This window comes from Corvus cornix, chromosome 4 (assembly GCF_000738735.6).
Source record: "Corvus cornix cornix isolate S_Up_H32 chromosome 4, ASM73873v5, whole genome shotgun sequence".
Taxonomy (NCBI): Eukaryota; Metazoa; Chordata; class Aves; order Passeriformes; family Corvidae; genus Corvus; species Corvus cornix.
The window spans coordinates 19141040-19163609 of record NC_046334.1 but is presented as its reverse complement, the minus strand read 5'-3'; the positions used below and the strand labels follow the sequence as shown (position 1 = coordinate 19163609).

At 38.3% G+C, this 22570-nt stretch overlaps 1 protein-coding gene across 4 annotated transcripts in view; it reads right to left on the bottom strand.

Annotated features, from left to right (window-relative positions):
* Positions 1-22570, bottom strand: part of CCSER1 (coiled-coil serine rich protein 1) — a 625930-nt gene that overhangs the window by 528922 nt on the left and 74438 nt on the right. For all 4 annotated transcript variants that reach the window (XM_039551164.1, XM_039551165.1, XM_039551166.1 and 1 more), the window contains exon 3: positions 20867-21054. In XM_039551164.1, the coding sequence (XP_039407098.1) occupies positions 20867-21054 (188 nt within the window). The remainder of the gene's footprint in view (positions 1-20866; positions 21055-22570) is intronic.

The following is a 22570-nucleotide window of genomic DNA, read 5'->3' as shown; positions in this document are numbered from 1 at the left end:
ATAATAGTAACTTGTTAGTTAAGTCAACATTCTGAAGTATATTTCCAGCCTCAACTCACCAGCAGAACTATAGCAATAATAAACTGGAGAATACAACATTAAGTAGCTACCTTGGAATTACAAGCATAAATCTTTGTTTATCTATCCTTTGTCACACACATATACTAGCTGCTTCTGACACTATTCATTACAGCAAAATCCAGGGCTCATACAAGCCTTTAGCTCTGCCATACATTCAACCACTAAACTGAAAAGTACAAATTAGGAGATAGCAAAACCCATCGGTAAAGTATCTTTTGTCAACTTATGCTTCCAGGGAAGATAACCCCTCATTACATCAGCATTTTCACAGCCAGCAAGATGACCGTAGTATTTTTTCTCCAGATGGTGAAAAAATAAGGCAACTCAGCTCAGGCTATGCAGCGAGCCTGTGAGAGAGCCTCACAGTTACCAGCTCCTCATCTTGTTACAGCCTACAGTTGCAGGCACTGCAAATCAAAGTCCTTCTCCAAGAAACACAAACTCAAAAAAATCTGTCCAGGTTTTACTATCCCTTTTACATCCCTTCACTTTGGTATCTCAGCAAAACAAGAGACATTCATGCTATATTCCACCTTATGTATAAAGAGTATAACAGCAAATACTCACTATTATGGTAAACAAACCTGGACTACCCAAAGATCTGGATGAAATTATCACAAATATTTTAAAGTTTGTACATCATCCCAAGCTTTGTACAGACATAAATGTAATGTTGTGATTATAAGGAGTATTCAAGTTAAACAGATCAGATACATGGAGCTCTCCATCAGTCCTGGGCACAAAAAAAAAAATTTAAATGGAAAAATAAACATGACCGTTGACATTCCATTAATAACCCTGACAGAATGCTCCAAGCAAGAAAACTGTGAATAAGAATTCAAGGGAACCGTGATTGCAGGATCTTCCAAAAAGAAAAGGGACAAGTTATAGCCTTTAATGACCAGGCTATAACTGTCTATCCGTGTTAAGCTTCCTATTTATAATCTATGTACTTGTGTTAAGGAGCCAAACGTCTGCATGTAACAGAGAGCTGTGATTGCATGCTCTAAGTATTACTGGGGGAGCCAGCTATGCACAATGACCATCAATGTACATTTATTTTTTATTATTTGTCATTACAATGCACTGTTGATCCTTATTCTACTCTTCTAACACAGTGCTTATATCATCGCAAGGAAGGACAGAAGGAAGAAGCCTCTTATTCCTAAAGGTCCTATTTATGAGTTGTCAACTTGCAAAGGCCTACAACCATTTGTCTTTCTTAGGAATGTAATGGGTGAAATGTAGTGTATCAAGCCTAAAACAGATTTCACCCTGGAATCAGTAAGCAGGAGCACTGAAGGAGATGATAAAGTGCTATATAATATACATGCACTTAGAAATAAATCCCAAAGAGAGCAGAAAACCAAACTACTGTAATACATCAATCAACAGAGGGAAGCAGGTAATGAAAGAGTAATATCTGGTCTTGAAATCTTTACCTGTTATCTCTTTATCTGTTATTTTCATATTCTTTGTTTCTATCTCCACCTCTATCATCAACTTATTGGCTAAACTGAGATAAAAATTCACTCTGCCTTAAAAGAATATTTTAATATCTGTTTACAACCCCAGTAATCTCCTTCCTATTCCTGTTGCATACTTTTTCAACCCTCTATGAGGGGCCACTAACACAGCAAGCATTTCTCATCTCAATTTCTTTTTTCCAGCAGTAGGAGCATTTACTGTAACAAGTGCTTGTCAATCTATTTGCAAAAATGAGAAGAGAAAATTCTTGTACTACCACAGGCATTTTTGAGAGCAATGTTACTTTTTGCTTTTTCTGATCATGTTTTTCCTAGCGAGTGGGTTAAGAAAAAAGGGATTTGCAGTACTGTTTTGAAAGCATTTTTTTATATTTTCTCAGGTAAAAAGTAGTCTGCTTGCTTAGTGATTGACATTTCCATGTTGATGATATTAAAGGTTTATTTGCTCACCACAAATCTAGTGTGCTCTTTCACTCATTTCCCAGGTCTTCAATTCCAGAATGATAAAATAAGAGGGTACAGTATCACTTCAATTCATGTAAGAATACGTAAAAATATAACCTCATTACAAACAAGCCTTTGACTAAATTCATACTATTTTTTTCCAGACTTTAAATGAAAATGCCATACTGAGAAAGAGGATTAAATGGAGCTTAAAGTAAGCAATCTAAACTGCAGGTATTTTCCAGGTTTTGACAATGCAGTTTATATTTTAATGTCATGAAGAATAATGGTATGATCTTGGCTATATCCAACCATTTACACCGTATCTTCCCTCATGCAAAATTTCAATTGATTTTTATTATAAGTTCCCTAATACATTTCTTCTAGTCTAATAAAAAATACAATCATAAGACAAAATGTCATGTGCTCTGTATACACTGATGCTCTAGGAAATTAAAGAGGGAGGATATATTTTTTCCCAAGGTAATAATCTTATTTCAGATAACACCAAGAACTAAATCTCCTTGACATGCAGTTTGAAGTGTTATTAAAAAATGCTAATCAAATCTATGAACTCCAAAGCAACAGTTGTAGAAGCCAGTCCTAGCTTCATCTTGCAAGCCTGCAACAAAATAGTTCTCTGTGATTGACTGACATGAGCGAGGCCAGGATGAACATTATATAACCCCACACCTTAGATTGTTAAATTCAAATGCATTTTCAGGTATGAATGTGGTTCCTGACTTCAAGGAACACTGAGTTAAGAAAGGAAAGCTGTCCTGAAAAAAATCTGCTGTGATTTGATGGTTTGTTTCCCAGTTTATAGGAGTATTTGTGCCAAAGGTTAAGCCAAATCATGTTTCTACCATTTCTGTTAATGACGAATAACACCTTACTGCTGGACACAAGAATTTCTGGATGACATCTACTCATTGGTAAATTTCTCTTCCATCTCCTCTCCCCAAGTCCATCCCTTTACCAAAAGGCCTCCAAGGGCAGCAAATCAAAAGAAAACTTCAAATGAATTTTCTTCACTGACTTGCTGCAACTGTTTGTGATGCCCTCTGATATATCCCCTGGTAGCCAGGATTTCTGGATTTTTTTTTTTAAACATTTAACAACAAGGCTAAGATGACTGTAGGATGCAAAATCTCCTGAAAAATGAAAAAACCACGAACAAACAACAACAAAAAAACCACTCTGAACACATTTCCGAAGAAAACACAAATCCAAAGCAGGGCAGCATAAAAAAATGCTGGCTCACATCTATTATACAAAGCAGCATCAGTCAGTATGTGTAGGAAAAAGACCACTGTAAAATCTGACAGAGTATTCATTTAGCTACATTAAACCAATTCCCACTTAATGAAATGGGAACTACAGTGTGCAGAATCCCAAGTGGAACCTCAAACAGTATCAACTAGCTCAGATCAAAAAAAGTTAAAAACATAACCAGAACTCCCTGCAGATCTTTAAGAATCTAGCTAACCCAACATGACAGAGAGGCAATGGGACAGACAAATCTATCTGCTGAAATGGGTAACCACTGGGCTGGATCCACCCAGCACAGGATTTATCAGCACAGAGCAAAAAATCAGCAAAACTGAGTCAAACACTTTAGCAGTGAACCAGCCCAATGAGGTTAATCTCTGGAGGTCCTCTCAACATTCAGCAAGGGAGAACAGTGAGAAAACCTACACATGGTTTAGAAAGGAGGTTGAAATTAGCCACTCTTAGTTATCTCCTGGAGGAGCCTTTTTCTCCACTGACTACAAAATACACCTAGGATATTAATAATCCGTTAAAGTTTTACAAATAGGTCCTACAGGTACTTGCTGTACAATATTACAGGGGACAAATGTACAGTGTTGGAAGATGAGATATGCAGTAGAAATAAGACAATAAATAAGTAATCCGTTCATGACACTAGAGTTAATCCAAAACATTCTCAAGAGCTAGCTGAAGTTTCTCTTCCTTTAACTCTAGGCTCAAAGACTTGCTCTATTAGAAAACAAAGATGTAATCTTCAGTATATAAATGAGAAATGTTGCAGTTAGGCAAAATATAATCAACTTTGTTTGCTAACTGCAAGATGGCCCAGAAGGAATAAAGCTGTTCATGCCCATTCCTTGAAACACTTGGTTAAGGCCAGATTCACCAAGCCTTTAGAGAAGACTAGTGAAAAGCAGACAGGGAAATACTGAATGTCTGAAGCCCTGCAGAAAATTAAAAGCATGAGCAGTCCTTTAGCATAGAAGAACCACTAGGGTTTGTGATATTACAAGTCAGCAGGAAAATATGTTAGGCCAACACAGATTTGAAGAGACAGCAAATAGGCTCTCTCTTAAACAGGCTTGAGCATCCACACAGGCTTTTATCATCTTAAAAGCAGGGACTCCTCTGGACTCGCAAAGAGAGAACTAAGCCAATCTGCCACCAGGGAATACCAAAGCAAGTTCCAGATTCCTGCAGCTACCAAACAGGGACAGCTCTACTCATCCCCTTCACAAGCCCTCTTTTCTAAGGAAAGGGAAGAAATGGCAACCCAGCACAAGAAATTCAGCTGATAATGTCTTTGCTCTCTAAAGAGATAATCAGAAACAGCACAAGGAAACCAAAGAGGCCACAGGTTCTCAGCAACATCAGGTGCAGAAAGCTTCATCTTCAGGAGCTTCAGCATCAGGAGTTTATCTTGCCATCCTTTTATATGGCTGCAAAACGTAATTTTCTTTCTTTGTTTTCTTTTCTTAGCATTTATTCCTGTGGATATCTACATAACTTTTCTATTGTAGATAAATAAAAGAAGTGCTTTCAAAACACAGTTCTGCAGCCATCGCATCCACAACTGCAACATAAGGCTGAACACTGGCTTTCAATTTTTAATCATGAGTGACGTGCCCGTGATTAGCAGAGAAACCTGCAATCAGTCCAGCTATATCACATACCTCTCCATTGTTCTCTCCTGTCCACATCTCTCAGGAGAAACAACCCTGTCAGACAGGACCAGGGAGACAGCAGCAGTCTCTGCAGCTATCACACTAAGATACACAAAGCATCATTAATTACAATGCAATCAAAGTGCACGTCCCTGAGCTCATCGCTTCTACTACGTACAAATGAGATTTTCTGTTACCATGAACTCCTTCTATTAGCTTATGTCACCTCCTGCAGCACCTCACATGCAAATGTTATAAGAGCAGTTTACAGGTTGACAGTTTGAATTAACAAGTGTAGAGAAAATAACATGACAAGTGGGTGGAAATGACACAAGTATCCCCCTGGTGAGCTCAGCCCCCTAATAGGGCTTGGCAGCTTTCACCTACAAATGTAAATGATGAAAGCTGCCAAATTAAGAAAGGCACCATCTTTTATTTTTTTCAAATCCAGAAAATAACTACCAAGAAATAGGAGTTTGCAGTGAATAGCTGCAGTGGGAGATAAGCAATAGCATCACCTTTGTAAAAAGCAGCTATATGAAAAAAGTTGATAAACCACATATATGTTTTTAATTTTTCTGATATATTACTGTTTTTCCAGACTTTTCAATGTGTGAAAAATAGATAGCTTACATTCTGCTTGTGTTGGTTGAAAGCACATAAAAGCAAGGAGATGGGCTGCTGAAAAACTACATTAGCAGAGTTGCTGCAAGCATGATTGACTAAAAATCTAAGAAAACCAAGGTTTACCAGAAAAAACAGTATCTTTTACCAGACCACTTTTAAAGCTAGAAAAAACAGATGTATTCCCTAGACACAAGCACTTCTTCCACAATAATTACTTATTACCTAAGGAACTGGCCCTGAAAAGGATTTCTGTGACAAAAACTTGTTCATTTTTTTTCCTCTGTTTCAATTAGACTAATGAAACGTATTACTTGTACTGCTCACATCTTTCTGCACCATGCTACAGCACATTTTTTGACTAAAACAAATATCCCTTCACAGCATCTATGGAATTCAGTGCACGTGGATGATAGATGAAGAATACTCACCTAAAGGCTGACAAACAAGCAGTTATGATCAGCAGCCCTTCCATAAAACACACATGTAGCCCTCAGACAAATAAAAACCATTAAGAACAAGAAGAACAAAGAAAATGCAAAGTCAATTATTTCCCATATCACACTGGAATAATTTCATATGTCATCCCACTGAGCTACAACGGGACTCCTGCTTCAATGAATACAACTGATAACACGAATTGTGTGTTGCTGCCTACACTTTATTTTCTTTAATGCATAAATAGTGGCATCAGCTTCACAGGAAACAGCAGTGGAAAATTATCAGTTCTGCACAAATTTACTAAGAGCTACTCTCTTCACTGAGCAAAATGCTTTATGAGGGACTAGATATTCACACCATTTGCATGAGTAACATCCAGGTGAAGTCAATGTACCTCGCAGCAAAAAAATTTATCTTCTTGGGAGGTGCAAAATTAAGATATTCATTGCTACTGTAGCTATCAACTATACATACAGAGTAGGAGAGGAACAAGAGAGTAACTTTTGTCTTTCTGTACTGGTTATTTTCACAAATACTTCATTTTTGTTGTTAGAATCAAACAGGTTCTTTTTTTTTTCCTTTTGCTTAACTTACCCTCCCTAATAAAAATTCATGCAGCCAAGTAAAAATCACAAAACCAATAAAAGGACTCAAAATATTTTGCGAAGTAAGATACGTAAAGACCTCAGTCTGTTCAAATCAAAAGAAGAAAATACCAAGGAGGTAGCTTTATCACTTACAAGTAGCTTTAATGGACAGAAAAATGCCACATACTAGAAGGTGCACTTAAGTCTAGGTAGAGAAGACAAATTGAGACATAATGGCTGGAAGTAAAAACAAAGCTACTGTTAATTTAGGAATCAGGCCTGGTTTCTTCACAGTCTTTTGGTTTTGGTGATTTGGTTTATCAGCTGTTGTTTGGTTTGTTTTGTTGAGTTTTTTTACTTCTCACACGTTCAGAATAACCTAGTAAGTAAAAGGCACATTTGTTCCATCTCTTCATATTTTTTCATATCCTTACTCCAACAGAACTCATTGTCCTTGACCCAGAGGTAACTGGTAAACTCTTACGACGAGTCGCATACAAAAGGTCTGGCCAGAGAATTCAGGGGTCCTTTCCAGTTCTATAAATCTATCAAGCTTTTTTTCCTGTTGAAACCCAGGGTACATACAGGCCAGGCAGATGTTTGATATGACCTCTTCCACATGCACGCAAGCAAATGCTCTCTGCTCTCCTCTACTCTGTGATCCCAACATCTTTTTTACTTCACCACATGGAGGACACAGACCTTGGACACATCACTGCCACCTTACCACCACCACTTTACTAAAACACAAGCACAGGAAACAACAAAATAGATGAGAAACAGTGTTAGTAAAAATAATTTCCAACAGTTTGCCTATGGAAAAAAAACCAACCACTAAAATAGAAGGTATCTCAGGCAATATCCATTAATGTATACATATTGTTTGAAATTCGAAGTATGGCTATTCCCTAGAAATACCTATTAGCAGTAATAGGCTAATTGGCTTTTGTAATGCCAATGTGCAAACCTTGTATGTAGCGTATCAAAATGGAACTCCGGTCTTAAATGAAATCTTAATTCATGAGAGGATCTGCTAAACCTTTCTGTTCACCTTGAACATGAAAATAGCTTGTAATACATCTATGCAAAAATGTTCTCTCTCTACCTTTGAAATATACAGAATGAATGAAAATTGAAATTTCTTTTATTTGCCAACAATTCTAAGCTTAAACAAAGCTCTTGACAGATTCTGTATGGTTTGCTCTACTTTTGGTAAATAGATACTGTTTGCCATCACTACACAGAGGCAGAAAAACCAGTGATAAGTTTGTTCACCACCTATTAAAACATGCAACACTGATTAAAGTATCTGATCATGAAAAAGTTTTTATTTACCATTAGCAACATTGACTTTTCATTCTTTACAACAACAACCAGGCTCACAAACAATTTAGTTTTGGCAGTTTCATGTGCTACCTCCAAAATGGAGAGCTCCATTAAACAAACTGAAATGCACATTAGAGGGACAACAAAGCATTCTAAAACCTTTTTAACAGACACCCTGCTGCATAGAATTTTTTTAAAAATAAATATTGAACAACAAGAGATATCTTTGAACTCCTCTGGTTAATAGACCTTACAGGCCTCCTGCTGAGCAGCAATAAATATGCCTCAAGAAATCAGTGTATCACTTCATACCATTTAATAATGCCACAATTGCTTTTGTTATGCAGACCGTATAGAAGGGTGAATGCTAACCGAGAGCAAAGCCATGCATTCATAGTGCCTTTCTTTCTTGTGTTAGTCAGCATAGCATCCCTGATTCAGTTCTATTCTCTTCCACCTGTAGGTCCTTCCAGTAGACAGCTGAGTCCACTTGAAGCATCCAGATAGAATAGTTTGGCATCCACTTTCCCAACTGAAGTTATTAAAACGAACTACTGTGATTCATGAACCATGGCTGAGGGGTTGACTATTCCTTTCACTTAGGTTCAAGATTTTTATTCATTTATCTGTATCTCTTTGAAATAAAAACCTAACAAAGACACCAACATGCAGAGATTCAATGTCTCATCAGTGCCTAATACTGGTAGTGAAGAATTTGACATTCACAAATCCCCATTCTAAATCTGCCTGTTCTGACAATTTCATTTGCACAAATAAGCTTTGTTGGTTGCTTCTCAATGGAATATTTTACTCTTGATTTTGTGTCTGGGCACAGTAAAGAGGACGTTTTGCTTTCCTATTATTATTTATTATCGATATTCTGTTATTAGATCTGGTCATATCTTCTTACTAAACTACTATTTTGAGGAATTAACTTCATTTCTGCATTCCTTCTGCTCTTAGAAACCTGGCAAGCAGTATGAATAGCTTGACAGCTTGTATGTAGAGATAGTTCTCTGTCTTTGATGATAATTTGTGTTTGTTTAAAAGATGTAGAGATTTTCCCACTGTGATCAGATCACAGAAAATAATCCACTTTTTTTAACCTCTTCTTTTAACAGTAAACTTTAGAAGTGATTCAGTGTAAAAACAAGTTAACCTATGCATAACTTCATAGTTGACTGAGAAGTTACTTACTTTAGTTAGACATTTTATCACATCTGACACACATCCTTAACATGTGCCTGGGAGCAAGCAACATCTGAAGCCCCATCATGACTGTGTCTTATTTTCCTTTATTATTTTTCTTTCTGCATAATCTTTAATGATTGCACGCACTTCCTCCAGCATAGGAATGGAAAATACAAAGGATATCCTGAGCTATGGGGAAAGCAAAAGTTTCCCCAAAAGTTACCTTCTCTCAGACACAGGGAAAAAAATTCTCCTGACTCTGTATCTGTATCTATTTAATACCGTAGGTGTGAACAAGGCATATTAAGTAGGCACCTCAGAAAAACTTTGTGATTTAACTTTAACCAGAGCCAACATGAACAGAAATTACAGGCATAAATTTTTATTCATAAAGATGCAAAAATATTCCTTTTCCTTTTTTTCTTTTTTCTACAAGCTGAGAGAAGGTAAAGTGTTTCAAAAGAAAAAGATATAGCTTTGATAACAAGATCAAATTGCTTTCACTATGTCACATACATCCTAAAAGAATAAAGACAAAAATGACAGTTTTTATTCTCATCTGGAGGAGAAACTATGCTGAAATGTGACTAATGAAAATACTTATACTATTGTGCACACTGCCACACTTTCAGCAGGAAAATTGCATTACTTCTCTCTTTCAGCTGAAATGCCTGACAGGTTTGTGCCAACAATGCATATTTTACAGGCTGCTGTATTTTCTTTTGAACAACGTCCCCTATAGGGAATATTCACAGAAGATAAAACTAACCCCTGAATTTCAATGTTTCAGGTAACAGAAGGATTACAAATTTCTCTTGGCAACCAGTTCTGTAAGCTCTTGACCTTTTTAGTTCCCAGCTTCTCCCCCGATTCCTGCCTGATTTATAAAAATATAAATAGCCTCTTCCATCTTTTCAGCTTCTTTAACTGAACTACTTCCCATCCTCTTAACTTTCAGAGCTCCTAGCCACAAATTTCTCCTGAACTTCCTTCCTTCTCAATGCTTCATTTCTTCCTTTTCCACAGTACCTGCAGTGAACTCCGTCCCATACTTAATCACAATCTTCTTACATTTAACCTTTCCTTTGTTATCAGCACTTCATAACCCCACCCATTTTCTAATGGGAACATAGCCCAGTCTCCTGGAACTCCTACCCTTTACCCTCCTTGCTTCTCTCTGGATCAGGTTCTCACTTTGCTTACTGCACTTCCTCCACTCCAGTAAGGAGACAGATTTCAAAAGTTGGCAAATTTAGACAAAAGTCTTCCAGGCTAACTGTCTGCCAAGTCTACAGATTTATAAAGACAATTTCATTTAGCTAAGTGTTCCCTCCCACTATTTACTCATGTTGCTTCACGTAACACAAGTTTCACAATGCTTATTTTGGGATAGTTTCTTCAAAATATACTCCCAACACTTAGAATCTGATCATTTTGGTTAGAGTGACTAAGTCAAAACTGTTAGGTTTTACTTTTATCGACTATAAGATGCCAAAAAAAGATGACAGGAGACTTCTGATTTTTAGAGCAGTCAAAACTAACCGTATTTCCTTTGATATACCAAAAAAAAAAATTTTTATTCAGTGAAGAATCTTGTAGGAGTCACTTTTGGGAGACATGAATTCTGCTACAGTGCTGCCTGTTTCACAGCATCAGATGTAACAGGGTGGGTGTGTGGGAGTAACTTAAAACATACATATGAATAAAAAACAATTAAGTCATAAAAACTGAAGCTCTTCTTTTTATCCAAGATATCTGTCTAAGCAACAGAAATAGACTTTAGTGAACAACCTTCCATTAGTTTTCAATTTATTAAAACTCCTCATCCTGTTGCGGATGTTCAAGATCGTGAAGCAGGCTGTTACGAAGCATCTTAACTCCCCTCCTCAGGTTCTCTTTGGTATCAAACAAGGCATTTTATGTTGTGCAATGAATTGCTCCACCTATTACTAACAACTACTTAAGTACCAATGTTCCTCTGATTGCCAATCAGCTCCAAATCGTAACAGCTATCCAGACTGTTGCTGCAAATATAAATCTTACACATTTATCCAACACTAATATTCTTCAAAGTCAAAAAAGCCTCTCATAGAACAAAATCACAAAATGTTTGTTACTGTATCAAGAATTCAAATACAAAATACACATTTTAAGTGTAATAATTTTGGAAAAGTTTGTATTGTTTGGGGGGCTGTATGCAGTTTGTTCATGAAAACATCTATGCAGCGAGTTATGAAAATTTTACAAGATAGATACTAAGTTATTCATCAGGTCTGTGTTATCTCAATGAATTTATTAGTTGTACTGAATGAATGCTATGAACACAGAAAATTATCTCAGAGACAACAAAATGTGGTTTAGCATCTCATTCCTTTCCTGAACGATATACTGTTCGTTAAAAAGTGAATGAACCTAGATAAACACTCCTGAATCTAATTTCCATGTATCAAATCACCAAACACGCTCTTGAGTCTTTCATAGGCTAGCACGCACTTGACTTTAAATCAGAAAAATCTCCTGCTCAAAATGGCAAGCTTCAGGGTCCACAGCTAGTTTTCCAGCCCCTGCCAAGCCCTTAATCCAGGGTTCACCTAGTATTGCCTCCAGCAACACACTGGCAAGACAAGGGGACTGCAAATATAAATGACCTAACAAGTGACCCAACAGCATTTCCATTTCTCACCCCATTACCTTCTTTTTATCAATCAAAGGGATCAAAGGCCTGGAAGAAGCATCCTACCCTGAATTGCTGTAGCCTGGGGAAAAAAATACTGTATTTATTCAGAGTTTATTCTCACACAAGCAAAAGAATACAAATACGCAGCTTATAGGAAAGCATTCCAGAACTCACACTACAAAACCATTCATGGACACTGTCTGAGGGACCCACACATCAGGAAATGATGTGCATAAGAAAGGACAAGGCCAAAATTCATCACTCTAAGAACAAAGCCAGGGCAATTTTCCATTTTTATTTTCATAAAAAACAAGTGAGTGCAAACTACTTATGAATCATCTGACCGACAGGACGATAAACCCAAGATACTAATTTCTATTCGCTAGTCATAAGTTTCAAGTTCAGTGAATTAGCTGTCCATTAACTGTCTCCCTCAGAAAAGTCATCCAAAAGTTTCAGTTTTCCTATTGTATGTATTACTTGCATATGCTAACCTAAGAAAATACATACATATATTACAGCTGCAAAAATACTGCCCATGCTAAGGGCATCTGCCAAGATAAAAGACATGCCTATAATCTTCAAGGGCATAGCAGACATTCCAGTAAAGTAATTTACCTTCTCTTTCTGAGGAAGTGCTTTCTTTTACCAACACTGGATAGAAAGATTTTTCCGCTTAAGTATTACTCATTGCGTAATGGCCCCTCCTTTATTTAAAAATCAAGTGTAATAAAATATAGACATTAGATCAGCCACACTAGTTCAGTTAACCCTCTAACCTGTCTCTACTGATAGTAACTTCCATGTTCCCCTGACCTCTGTCCTTCTGCAGGGAAGAGATCCCAGTATGCGAGCAGAGTACATCAGGTTTTACCACCTCTTCCAATTCTTTCAGAAACACTTGTTACCTTCCTGGTGGCTTCTCCACCCTCTCACGCTTCTCATCTGCCATCACTGGATATCTCAAGAACTCCCTGTCAACCACCTCCTTTCTCTGGCACACCTGCTCCATAAAGTAGGATGGGCAAACATAAGAGACAGTGTGTACTCATCATGATGATCCCAGTTCCTGTTGAGTTTACAATTTCTGCCCAACCCAGCAAGTTTGCAGGCAGAATATGACTGGGCAGAGCCCACAGACACAGCAAATGAGTTGGGAGCACAGTGGAGGTGTCAAAGGAGCTCTGTTGACAATTCCCTTAGGCTCCCTATCCTTCAATACTGGGCTCATTTCTTCCCAGTTTCAAAGACCTTTGAGCATCTGACATACAAAGGTGGTCATGGGCATAATAAAGACAGAGCCAGACTCCTCTTTGTGCTGCCCAGGGAATAGAGAAGTGCAAACTGAAATACAAGAAACCTAAGAAAAAGCTTTGTTCTTTTTTTAAACCATAAATCTGGACAAACACCTGGACAGGCTGCCAAGTGAGGCTCGAGTCTCTACTCCCAGAGATATTCTAAACCCAACTACACACATCTCTGGGTGTAGGGATGCCATCCCTGACCCTGATTTGAGCAGAGGTGTTGGACCCTCAGATCACCCCCAGAGGTGCCTTCCAGCATCAGTTACTCTGTTTCTCTCCTACTACTGATTACCGTACTGTGAAAGCAGGTAGGGAGCATTCACTAGATTTTTCACAAGGCTGTTTAATCCTTGGTAAATCCCTGACCTCTCTCACAGGTCCACAGAATGACAGGCACTGAGCAGAAGGTAAGTATCTTCACCACAAACAAGTTGTTTCTTTGCTGGTGGCACCATAGGTGGTGACATACAGATTTTAGTAGCCCACACGCGCACACAGACTGAGTGGTTTTCTTCAGGAAAACCATGCAACAATTTTGCTGCAGCACTCGCCTGTATTCAAAACATGGGCTCGTGGAAAATGTGGTAATGAACAGGAAAGTAAAATGTAGAAGTCAAATAAAATAGAAAAATAACCAAGCTGCTTTTGCTTGACAAATGTATCCATCTATTTAAACAATATTGATCATTAGAGTGTATTTTAACATATTACCAGATATTTCTGTGCAGAAAAAAAACTTTCCCTTCATATGGAAAAACAAATCCACAAAAATAGTATCAACTCTAAATGATGAGCAGCTTCAGAACAAGCAATCTTTTACATTAACTGCCAAAACTATTTGGGAAATATAGTAAGACTAGCACAAAAGTATGTTTTGTTAGAAAAATCCATCAAGTGCATGTGCTTTACACTTATGTTTTGAGTCTCAATAAATAGCTATGATTTTCAGAAAAATATTAAAACAGAACACTAAGCACAATGCATTACAGGGGATGCCTACCTATAGTTTTAGAAGTTAAGTGTCCTGTAAATTAGTTCACACAACACTTAGAGCAAGTACTCCCATATTGGACCTTCAGAAAAAAAAAGTATCAGATATGCAGCTTCTAGTGGTTTTGGATGGGACAGAATTAAATTTCTTCACAGTAGCTTGCTTTTATGGTGCTGTGTTGTGGATTTGTGACCAAACCAGCGTTATCAATATAGGAAGACATGCTTTAGCTATTGCTGAGTAGGGCTTGCACAGCGTCAGGACCCTTTCTGCTCCTCACACTGCCCTGCCAGAGAAGAGGCCGGGGGTGAGCCAGAATTTGGAGGGGGCACGGTTGGTACAGCTGACCCCACCTGACAAAAGGGATCCAGCCATACAATGTGTTCAGCAGTTCAAGCTGGGAAAAGAAAAAGGAAGGGGGAATGTTTGCAGTAAGGGCACTTATCCTCCGAAAGTACCACTAGGTGTGATGGAGCCCTGCTTTCCTGGGGATGGGGGGCTGAACACCTGTCCGCCCATGGGAATGACTGCATGCACTCCTTAGTGTGCTTTGCTTGTGTGGGCAGCTTTCACCTTACCTGTCAAACTGCCCTTATCTCAGCCTGCAAGCTTTCACACTTTTATCCTTCCATTTCTCCTCCTCATCCTGCCAGAGGAAGTAAGCCAGTGGCTGAGGGGTGCAGCTCACCCACTGCAGCTAACCCACAAAAGCATGGAAAAAACTAATTCTGTTCTATTTTAACTACACAACAAACACATCTACCCACTGCCATGATGACTCTGGGATTTAAAATTGCTAATAGCTCTACCTTCTACCTGTATTAACATAACCCAATTCAATTTAAATAATTACTCCAATGTTAGATTAACAGCTTACCCTTTTCTGGGCTATGATTATGTCCTTAAAGAAGAGCACAGAACATTACAGCATAAGCATTAAGTCACATCTAAATTAATTTCTGTTGGCTAGTTGATCTCAGGAATTAATTCAAAGTGTTTAACAATTGCAATCTGATTTTCACAAGCCCGTCATTTGTTAAGAAACACCCATTACACTACAATTTCCCAGAGGGTAGTTACCCAAAATGCTTCTAGTTGACTTGACCTAAAAATCACAGCCAAAATGCTTAAATCCCTATCTGCCATTTCCATTTTTTTATGCTATTAGTATGCAAAAGGCACTTTCTCCATGCTAAATTAAGAATATAAGGCTCAAACTACTAAGTACCTATAGTCAGCAGTTTATTCCTATCTAGATAGCACTGTTCAGCCTTATAAGATCAAAGTAGTCCTGACAGTTCCTGCTTTAAGTGGCTTCCACAGTTTCTTTTCACAAAGGAGCAAAACGCCAAATTCATTGCAAAAGGGGAAATTTTGTTACGTTAGTACAAATCTAGTTATAAATGAATGCTGTCAAGTCCACTTCTCATGAAGGGTGAACCACTGCCTTACAGGGTTTGCTTGAACAGCTCAGCAACAACTGATGTTCCTAAGTATTCTCCCTCGAGAAGCTCAGCACAGCAGATAGGAATTTGAATTAAGCAGAAATACAATAATTCGGTGACAGACAAAAAATGGCCCATCTATTTTAACTATGATATAGCTTTTATGAACACCACAGATACCAAAGATAATACACGATATAGCAAGTTAAAACCACGTTGTAGCTATTCAAAGAAAATACAACATTGCTAGTTCTAAAGAAGGTTGTGCAGAAGACAATTAAGGAGTGTGTCTATGCTTACCTAGTTCGTATTTTTGTAACAGTCTTGGCATATCTGAAAAAGGTTGTTTTGTTTGAGGGTTTTTTCCCAACCTGAAGCCCTGAGCACTCAAATCCTCCCTCTAACCTTTCATTCACTGCCTTTCCAGGGCAGGCACTTAAGGCATTAATAATTTATGTGTCTCCAGTCTGTAGAAGGAGAGTGTAGCCCATAAGGTTTTCTCAAGCCTTTACAGGTCACATTTATGGGCCACAAAAATAGCCACATTCAAATTCCACTTTCAAATCTACTGGTTAGTCACCCTCTGAAGCTCATTCAACTCAAGTATTTTCAACAGCAGCTTCCACCTCATGTATTAGCCACACATTGCATAAAAATCTCAGCTTCCAGAAGGTCAATGTTAACGTAACCTCAAGTAAATATGAAAATCACTTCAATTCTCTCCAGACTATCAGCCAATCTAGCTTGATTCACACTCTGTGTTTAATCATACACCAGCAAAATACCATACTACTCAGCACAGAGAAGAGGAACGTAAAAAACATTCTAGCCCTCATTCATAATGTAGCAACTGGGTTAAAACTGGTGCTTGATAAATAAAGAGTACTCAGGTAACATTAAAAATAAAGTCATCTGTGAGAAGCAACGAGCACACTTCCACGCGTTGCAGATTTGGGTACAGCCTGATAACATACAATATCAAACACAGGAAGAGATTTGAATACAGTGGTTTGGATAATTGCTCCATCACTGCAAATACCATTTCTGAAGTATACTAGAAACCTGACTATTAACTGCTAAGTCCCCCCAAATCACTTAGGTAACAAAACTGAGGTACAGTTACACACACAGAATATCCAGGACACCAGCCACAATTCAGACACCAGCTGCAAAATAGAAAATTATCACAGAAGTTCTGCCCGTAACACACTTTCATTAGCAACCTCTGTTTTGACTTTCTGCTCCCTCCAGTACATGTACTAGGAGTCTCAGATATTTACAGTTAACCTCTCTTTTGCAAGTGTATTTCTGTATCAGTCATTTACCTTTATTCTATATTCCTGAAATGTTAGATAGCCCCCTCTATACTAAATTAGTAAATGATTAATTTTTTAAATTTAATGTTCAACTAACGTATTCAACCACTTCCATTATCAAATTGAATTCCTGCCCATGAAATACTGCCCTGTATTCTGACACTGGGTTTTGCATACGCTGTTCCTAATTTATGTTGTAAGTACATTTACTGAGATGCTTGGTACTTGAAGCATCCTCACATAACAAGCATAGGACAAGCGTAAGGAAAGGGGGATTTTGGCTAAGCATCAGCACTGGATGTGTAAGCAAAAAAAAGCGCAGTAAAAACCTCAGTAATATAGTACCCAGCATGCATCTCAAAAAATTATCTTTAGGCAAGGCAAAAAAGTAAAGTGAAAATTGAGAAAGCAAATGAAGCAAACTTTGTGGTAACTGCAGTTACTGTAGTGCATGATAGCCAGTATCGGAGAAAACACAAATGCAGCTATTTGACAGCTTGGCAGCAGGGCAATGAAGACTTGTATCACTGTTAAAGCTGAGGGGAAAAAAGCTGGGATGCCCTTAGGTCTCAAAAGTCCTTGGCAACAAAGGGTTTTATACCTAATATATAGGATCCACGGGAAAGATGCAAAGAAAGAAATGGCACAGTCAAAGCAACAATCCGGAAAAATAAGTTGTGCCGCTCTAATTGGGCTGGCACAAGTCGGCAAGGCTGCTTTGCTCCAGGCAAAGGAAGCTGATGATGCAGCACTGAGGGCAAGCACGAAAGTTTTTACCTGTAAGGGTGAAAAGTTGAAGCTGAATTTAAGAAGCAGAAAACAGGCAACATTTAGAGAAGATTCAAGCATGAGGAACTAAAGAGAAAACTGTGCTGAAGAGTGCCCAGAGAAATGCAGTCCTGCAGTACATAATGTTCACCCACTGAGACAAGAAGTTGAAAAATAAGGGGTTTTTTTAGTTAAATAGTACATATGCTGATAGACAGGTGTGGGCAAGGGAGCAATTATAAAAACAAACAACTATTTTCCTTGTAAGGAATAGCAGAGAAGCAGAAAGGCAGGTTTGCAAGAGCAAAATATAAGTGGGCAGTCTTGTTCCGCTGCATGTAAGCAGTCATATTTCTAGACAGAGTGAAAACACATATATGCACGCAGGACAGTGTAGCTCATGCCTTGAAGTTGGGCAGTGTGGTCTAGATGCTCCCATCATTCTCTCAAGTGGTTTTTTTCAACTTGAAGTAATGCACAGTTACTTCCATTCGTATCATCCTTCATGACTATCTGGTTTTAATGACTGTAATTTGCTAGCATTTAAAAATATCTATCAGCAAGTTTACGTAAAAATTGCAAATTTCTTAACATTTCATCTTTGTACTAATAAATGTGATATTCAAGATACTCATCTTTCTGTATTAGCCACTACTGTGAGAAGTGATGGATAATTCTGTTGCTCACACACACCTCACTTTCTCTTAGTTCTGAGTACTGTTACACATCAAGTCTTCTTCCCCTGCTGTTCTGTCTCCTAATTCTCTTAAAGAACTTACTTAGAGTAATTTGGTGGTCTGATTTTTTTTTTTTTTTTAATGTGGTTAATCTAATTCTCTTTGTGTCAGCTCTACAAGTTTACATTCCTTTTACTTATCTTGCAGGACTGCTTATTTCAGACCATTGAGGTCTTCTACTGTGCTGCTTCACGTTTTCCTTTTTTTTGCCTCTCTTACACATTGGAAAAGAAGAACCACCTAGGCAGAAACAGCAGGCTAAACACAGCTTCTACCAATCTTCTGAGACATAGTTAACCAGTCTATATGTTATGCCTAAAGATTTAAATTTGTTAACTCATGAGTTCATTGTTGGAGCGTTAGAATGACCAGAGTTTATACAGCAATATCAATCTCTTTAAATTGCATCACTATCAATACTTTTCACCTGGAAAGGGTCTATTATATTGCACAGGCTAATAACATTAAACTGCTCAAACACGTGTCCTGAATTGCAGTCATCGCTCTCCGAAACCATTCCTGGTGAAACAGCGCCCTCTTGTAGCAGAAATCGGTCACTGCAAGAACGGCAGCTTTGTAATAAACACGTTAACTGGCAATCCAAGTACTTCACCTCAAGTGTTTGTTTCAAATCATTATTTACAATACTACGAAATTGGCACGTTTGCAGAGTTATTTTGAAACATTTTTTTCCTTCCCTCAATTTCATTTACAAACAGCATTGTTCTTAGCCAGTATATAAATTACTTTCAGCACCTCACAAGTTAGTTAAGGCCACACTTAAGGGAAGCAGTGGCCCTGTAAGTTTGATACATATTCCCAGTATTTAGGAGGTATCCAAGCTTTTACCTTTCACCTTCGAAACAAGAACTGACAATTATGCAAGAATACTCTGCTGAGCAAGTTGTGTAGGATAAAGAACAACTTCTCAGACACTAATTTTTTTTTTTTACTTCCTGTCTCCTGTGAAAATCTCACACCCCTTGAGAGAGATTTTCTGGCTCCTCACTCCCAGTCCCTTAGCAGAGACAGCTCACACTGCCTGCTAACAAGAAAAAGAACATAAACAGGGGCAAAGTACAAAGTTTCTTCAGCTTAACAAGACATCTGGGCGCTGCCAGAAAACCCGCATTTGCAGCCACAGCCACTCACGCAGTGCCGCCGAGCAGAACTGCACAGCAATGCTGCCCTTGCCATGGGGGCCTCTGCTCTCCCCCATCGACTTGCCATCCCCTTAAATGTCTGTGGTACATTTTCCTCCAGAACTGAACAAAATGAATACAGACAGCCACACGACTCATGTTATTCTAGCCACACAAGAAAGTTAGCTTTAGGGTTTTTATAATACTTTTGTGTAATAATGCCGATTCTTTACCTACTATTTATTCTTCATTAGCATCATTCACTGGTAGCAATCTGCTACGCTGGTGTTAAACATGAATTGATTGTGACAAGCATTTTCAAGGGGCCTTTCTACTGTTCAAATACATATTATTATGAACATTCAATTTCTTCGTATTTTTTTTCTTTTGCTTCCAGGAAACTCTTGTTTACTCTTTTGTCTTCTGGTTGTTTGTGGGGAGGAGAGGGTGCAGGGCATGTTTTCAGGTTTGGTTTTGTTTGATTTACTTCCTAAACCTCACTTTTTACTAAAAAAGCTCCTATTTTCTTAAGATAGGAAAATGATATTCATATGTATTGGGGTAAAAGCAGGGATAATTTTACCTTCACTCATGAGCATGCTCACTATTCTTGTTTTAGAACTCCTTGGTCTGTGACTAATACCAACAAGCATGAGCAAAACCATGTGAATCTGTGGACGATCTTGCTAATAGCAGTGTGGGAAAAAAGCCCATGGATTTCATATACAAAACACAGAGAAGGGACTCAGATTACCACCTAATCCCACCCACGATTTGCCTGCTTCCTGTTGTTCTTGTTGTCACCTTCCTACTTCCATCATTAATATAGGGCTAAACAGAATGAAATGCTACAGCATCAGTGTAGCCTAGTATTTAAATGAAAACAGAGCTCTGCCTAACAGCTTGGGTCTAACAACCCAAAAAAGGTTGACAGGCCTGAGGCAAGGTTAATCAGTATTTTAGGGCATGAACTCCATCTGCGTAATGCTCTGTAGGCCTACGTGAAACAGCATCTTTAAATGTCTTCACATTCTTTCTAGCTTTGAAAAATCATGTTATTCACTGAAACTTGGATGCAAACTTCCTGCAAAAACAGAGAAACACGAAAAGCTCCATGCTTTAATATCATAAGCAAATCAGCAACACATGTCAACAAGAAACTCTTCCTAGAAAGTATGCAAACCTTTTCACAGCGCCACACCCTGCAAAAAAATACCTTTAATATCCAAAGCTGAGCCTGGGTCACATTTTGGAAGCCTGAGACAGCTCCTGCCCTCTATTACTGTTGGTTGTGAAGTCACTGCTTCTCACTATGGTTACACCAATCACAGAAAAACATAAGACTTACACATGTGGGAATAAAACTCACCATACTGTTCATTTTGGAAGAGGATGAGCTTGCTCTCTGCTTCCGTAGGCTGTTAAGCTCCTCTTCGTTTCCATCCTTTGGTTTTATGATCAGGCGGCTGCCCCCAGCAGTACCTTCTGAAGAGGACCTCAGTCGTTTCTCAACAAATCTGCCTTCCCGGTACGGACTGAGGCTATTGGCAAGATCAACTGCAAAGAGAGAAGCAATCAGCAGTTGTTACAGAGAATTGCTCTCTACAAATATTTTCTGAATCAGAACACTGCTTTGCTTGAAATGCTTACACTGAAAGGGAATCACATCAGAAATGTTCTGTAGAAAGCAGACCGTACTTACGTAGATAAAAGTGTCACCTGGGCCCCAGTTCAGCCCCCAGGCATGCTCAGCACACTACAGCCCAGTCCAGGGCTCCACACAGAATCCAGAAGGACTCTTTGCTCCGTCCTTTTCTTTCTCCCCTCATCACAGGACACTTTCAAACTGCTGTCAGTAAAATCTACCAGAGAAACTATCACTTGTCCAGTGGTGCCAAAACCCAACCTGCCTCACCCTGTGCCCAAAGGCAAGTCCAGCTTTTGAAGGGCCAGGTCACAACTTTGTTATCCCTCCATAAAGCCAGGGATGCACACTGGTTTCCACTTCTGTGTAGTCCTTGTTTAGCCTTGCACCAGCACCCTCCAAATTCAGCCTGCAGGCAGCAGGCAAAATCCCAGTCCAGTTAAAACAATAATACATCAGGAAAGAGGAGAAAAAGATACATTTTGACATGCTAGGGCAAATTTAGAGATGGGGAAAATAAAAGCATAACAGCGTAATAAATGTCACACATGTAGAAAATCTTCTTTTGCATTTTGCAAGAGAAGAGACATTTTCTCTAAGGGTTCTCAAAAAAAAACCCGTATCACATAAAAATACATAAAGGTATACTAAGAAATACAGCACATCAAAACTGCTCATACATGAATGTCAGCTATGAGACCAGGTACATAAGAGAAAATATCTACTACCAAAGAAAATGCACAGAAATATTTTGTATTGATATCCAGGTTCAAATACTGTTTTAGAAAACCAAATGTTCAAACCAGTCTGTTTGCAACAAGTATAACTACTTATAACCATTTGCAACAAGTATAACTACTTATAACCATATCTTGCTGAATGCCATGTAAGCTTTTTCTGTATTTGATTCACTTCATATGGCAGGATTTTATCTTTTTTTCAATGGTTCTTTTGTATGCTTGACCAATTTCTAATTTGAAACATTCTTCACCACACAAGCAAAAAAAAAAATATTTTGAACAGCATTAAAAAACCGTAACAATTAGTCATCAACTTTTATATAGTGCATTATTAGCTCTAGTGTTTCTGTGAACGTGAATCCAATTTACAAAAATCCCTCTATCATGATTCCAACTCCCATTAGCTGCTTTCCTGAAATACAAATTAAATATCCAATTGCCAATGCATGAGTTTGAAATGCAGTGGGTATTTCTAAACATCCCTCCAAGCTCCTCACTTGCTGTCCTGCAGTACTCTCTAGCAAGGCAGATTCCGAACTAAGAGCTCATTCACAGATGAGACAATGTGGCAAGGAAGACAGAGTGCTCAGGACCAGTAACATACATAAATGGGAATAATTTTTTCCCCAAAGTGACTAAGGTTCTGAGGGAAAGAGGTGCCCTCTGGTGAAAGTTAATTCAGTGGATT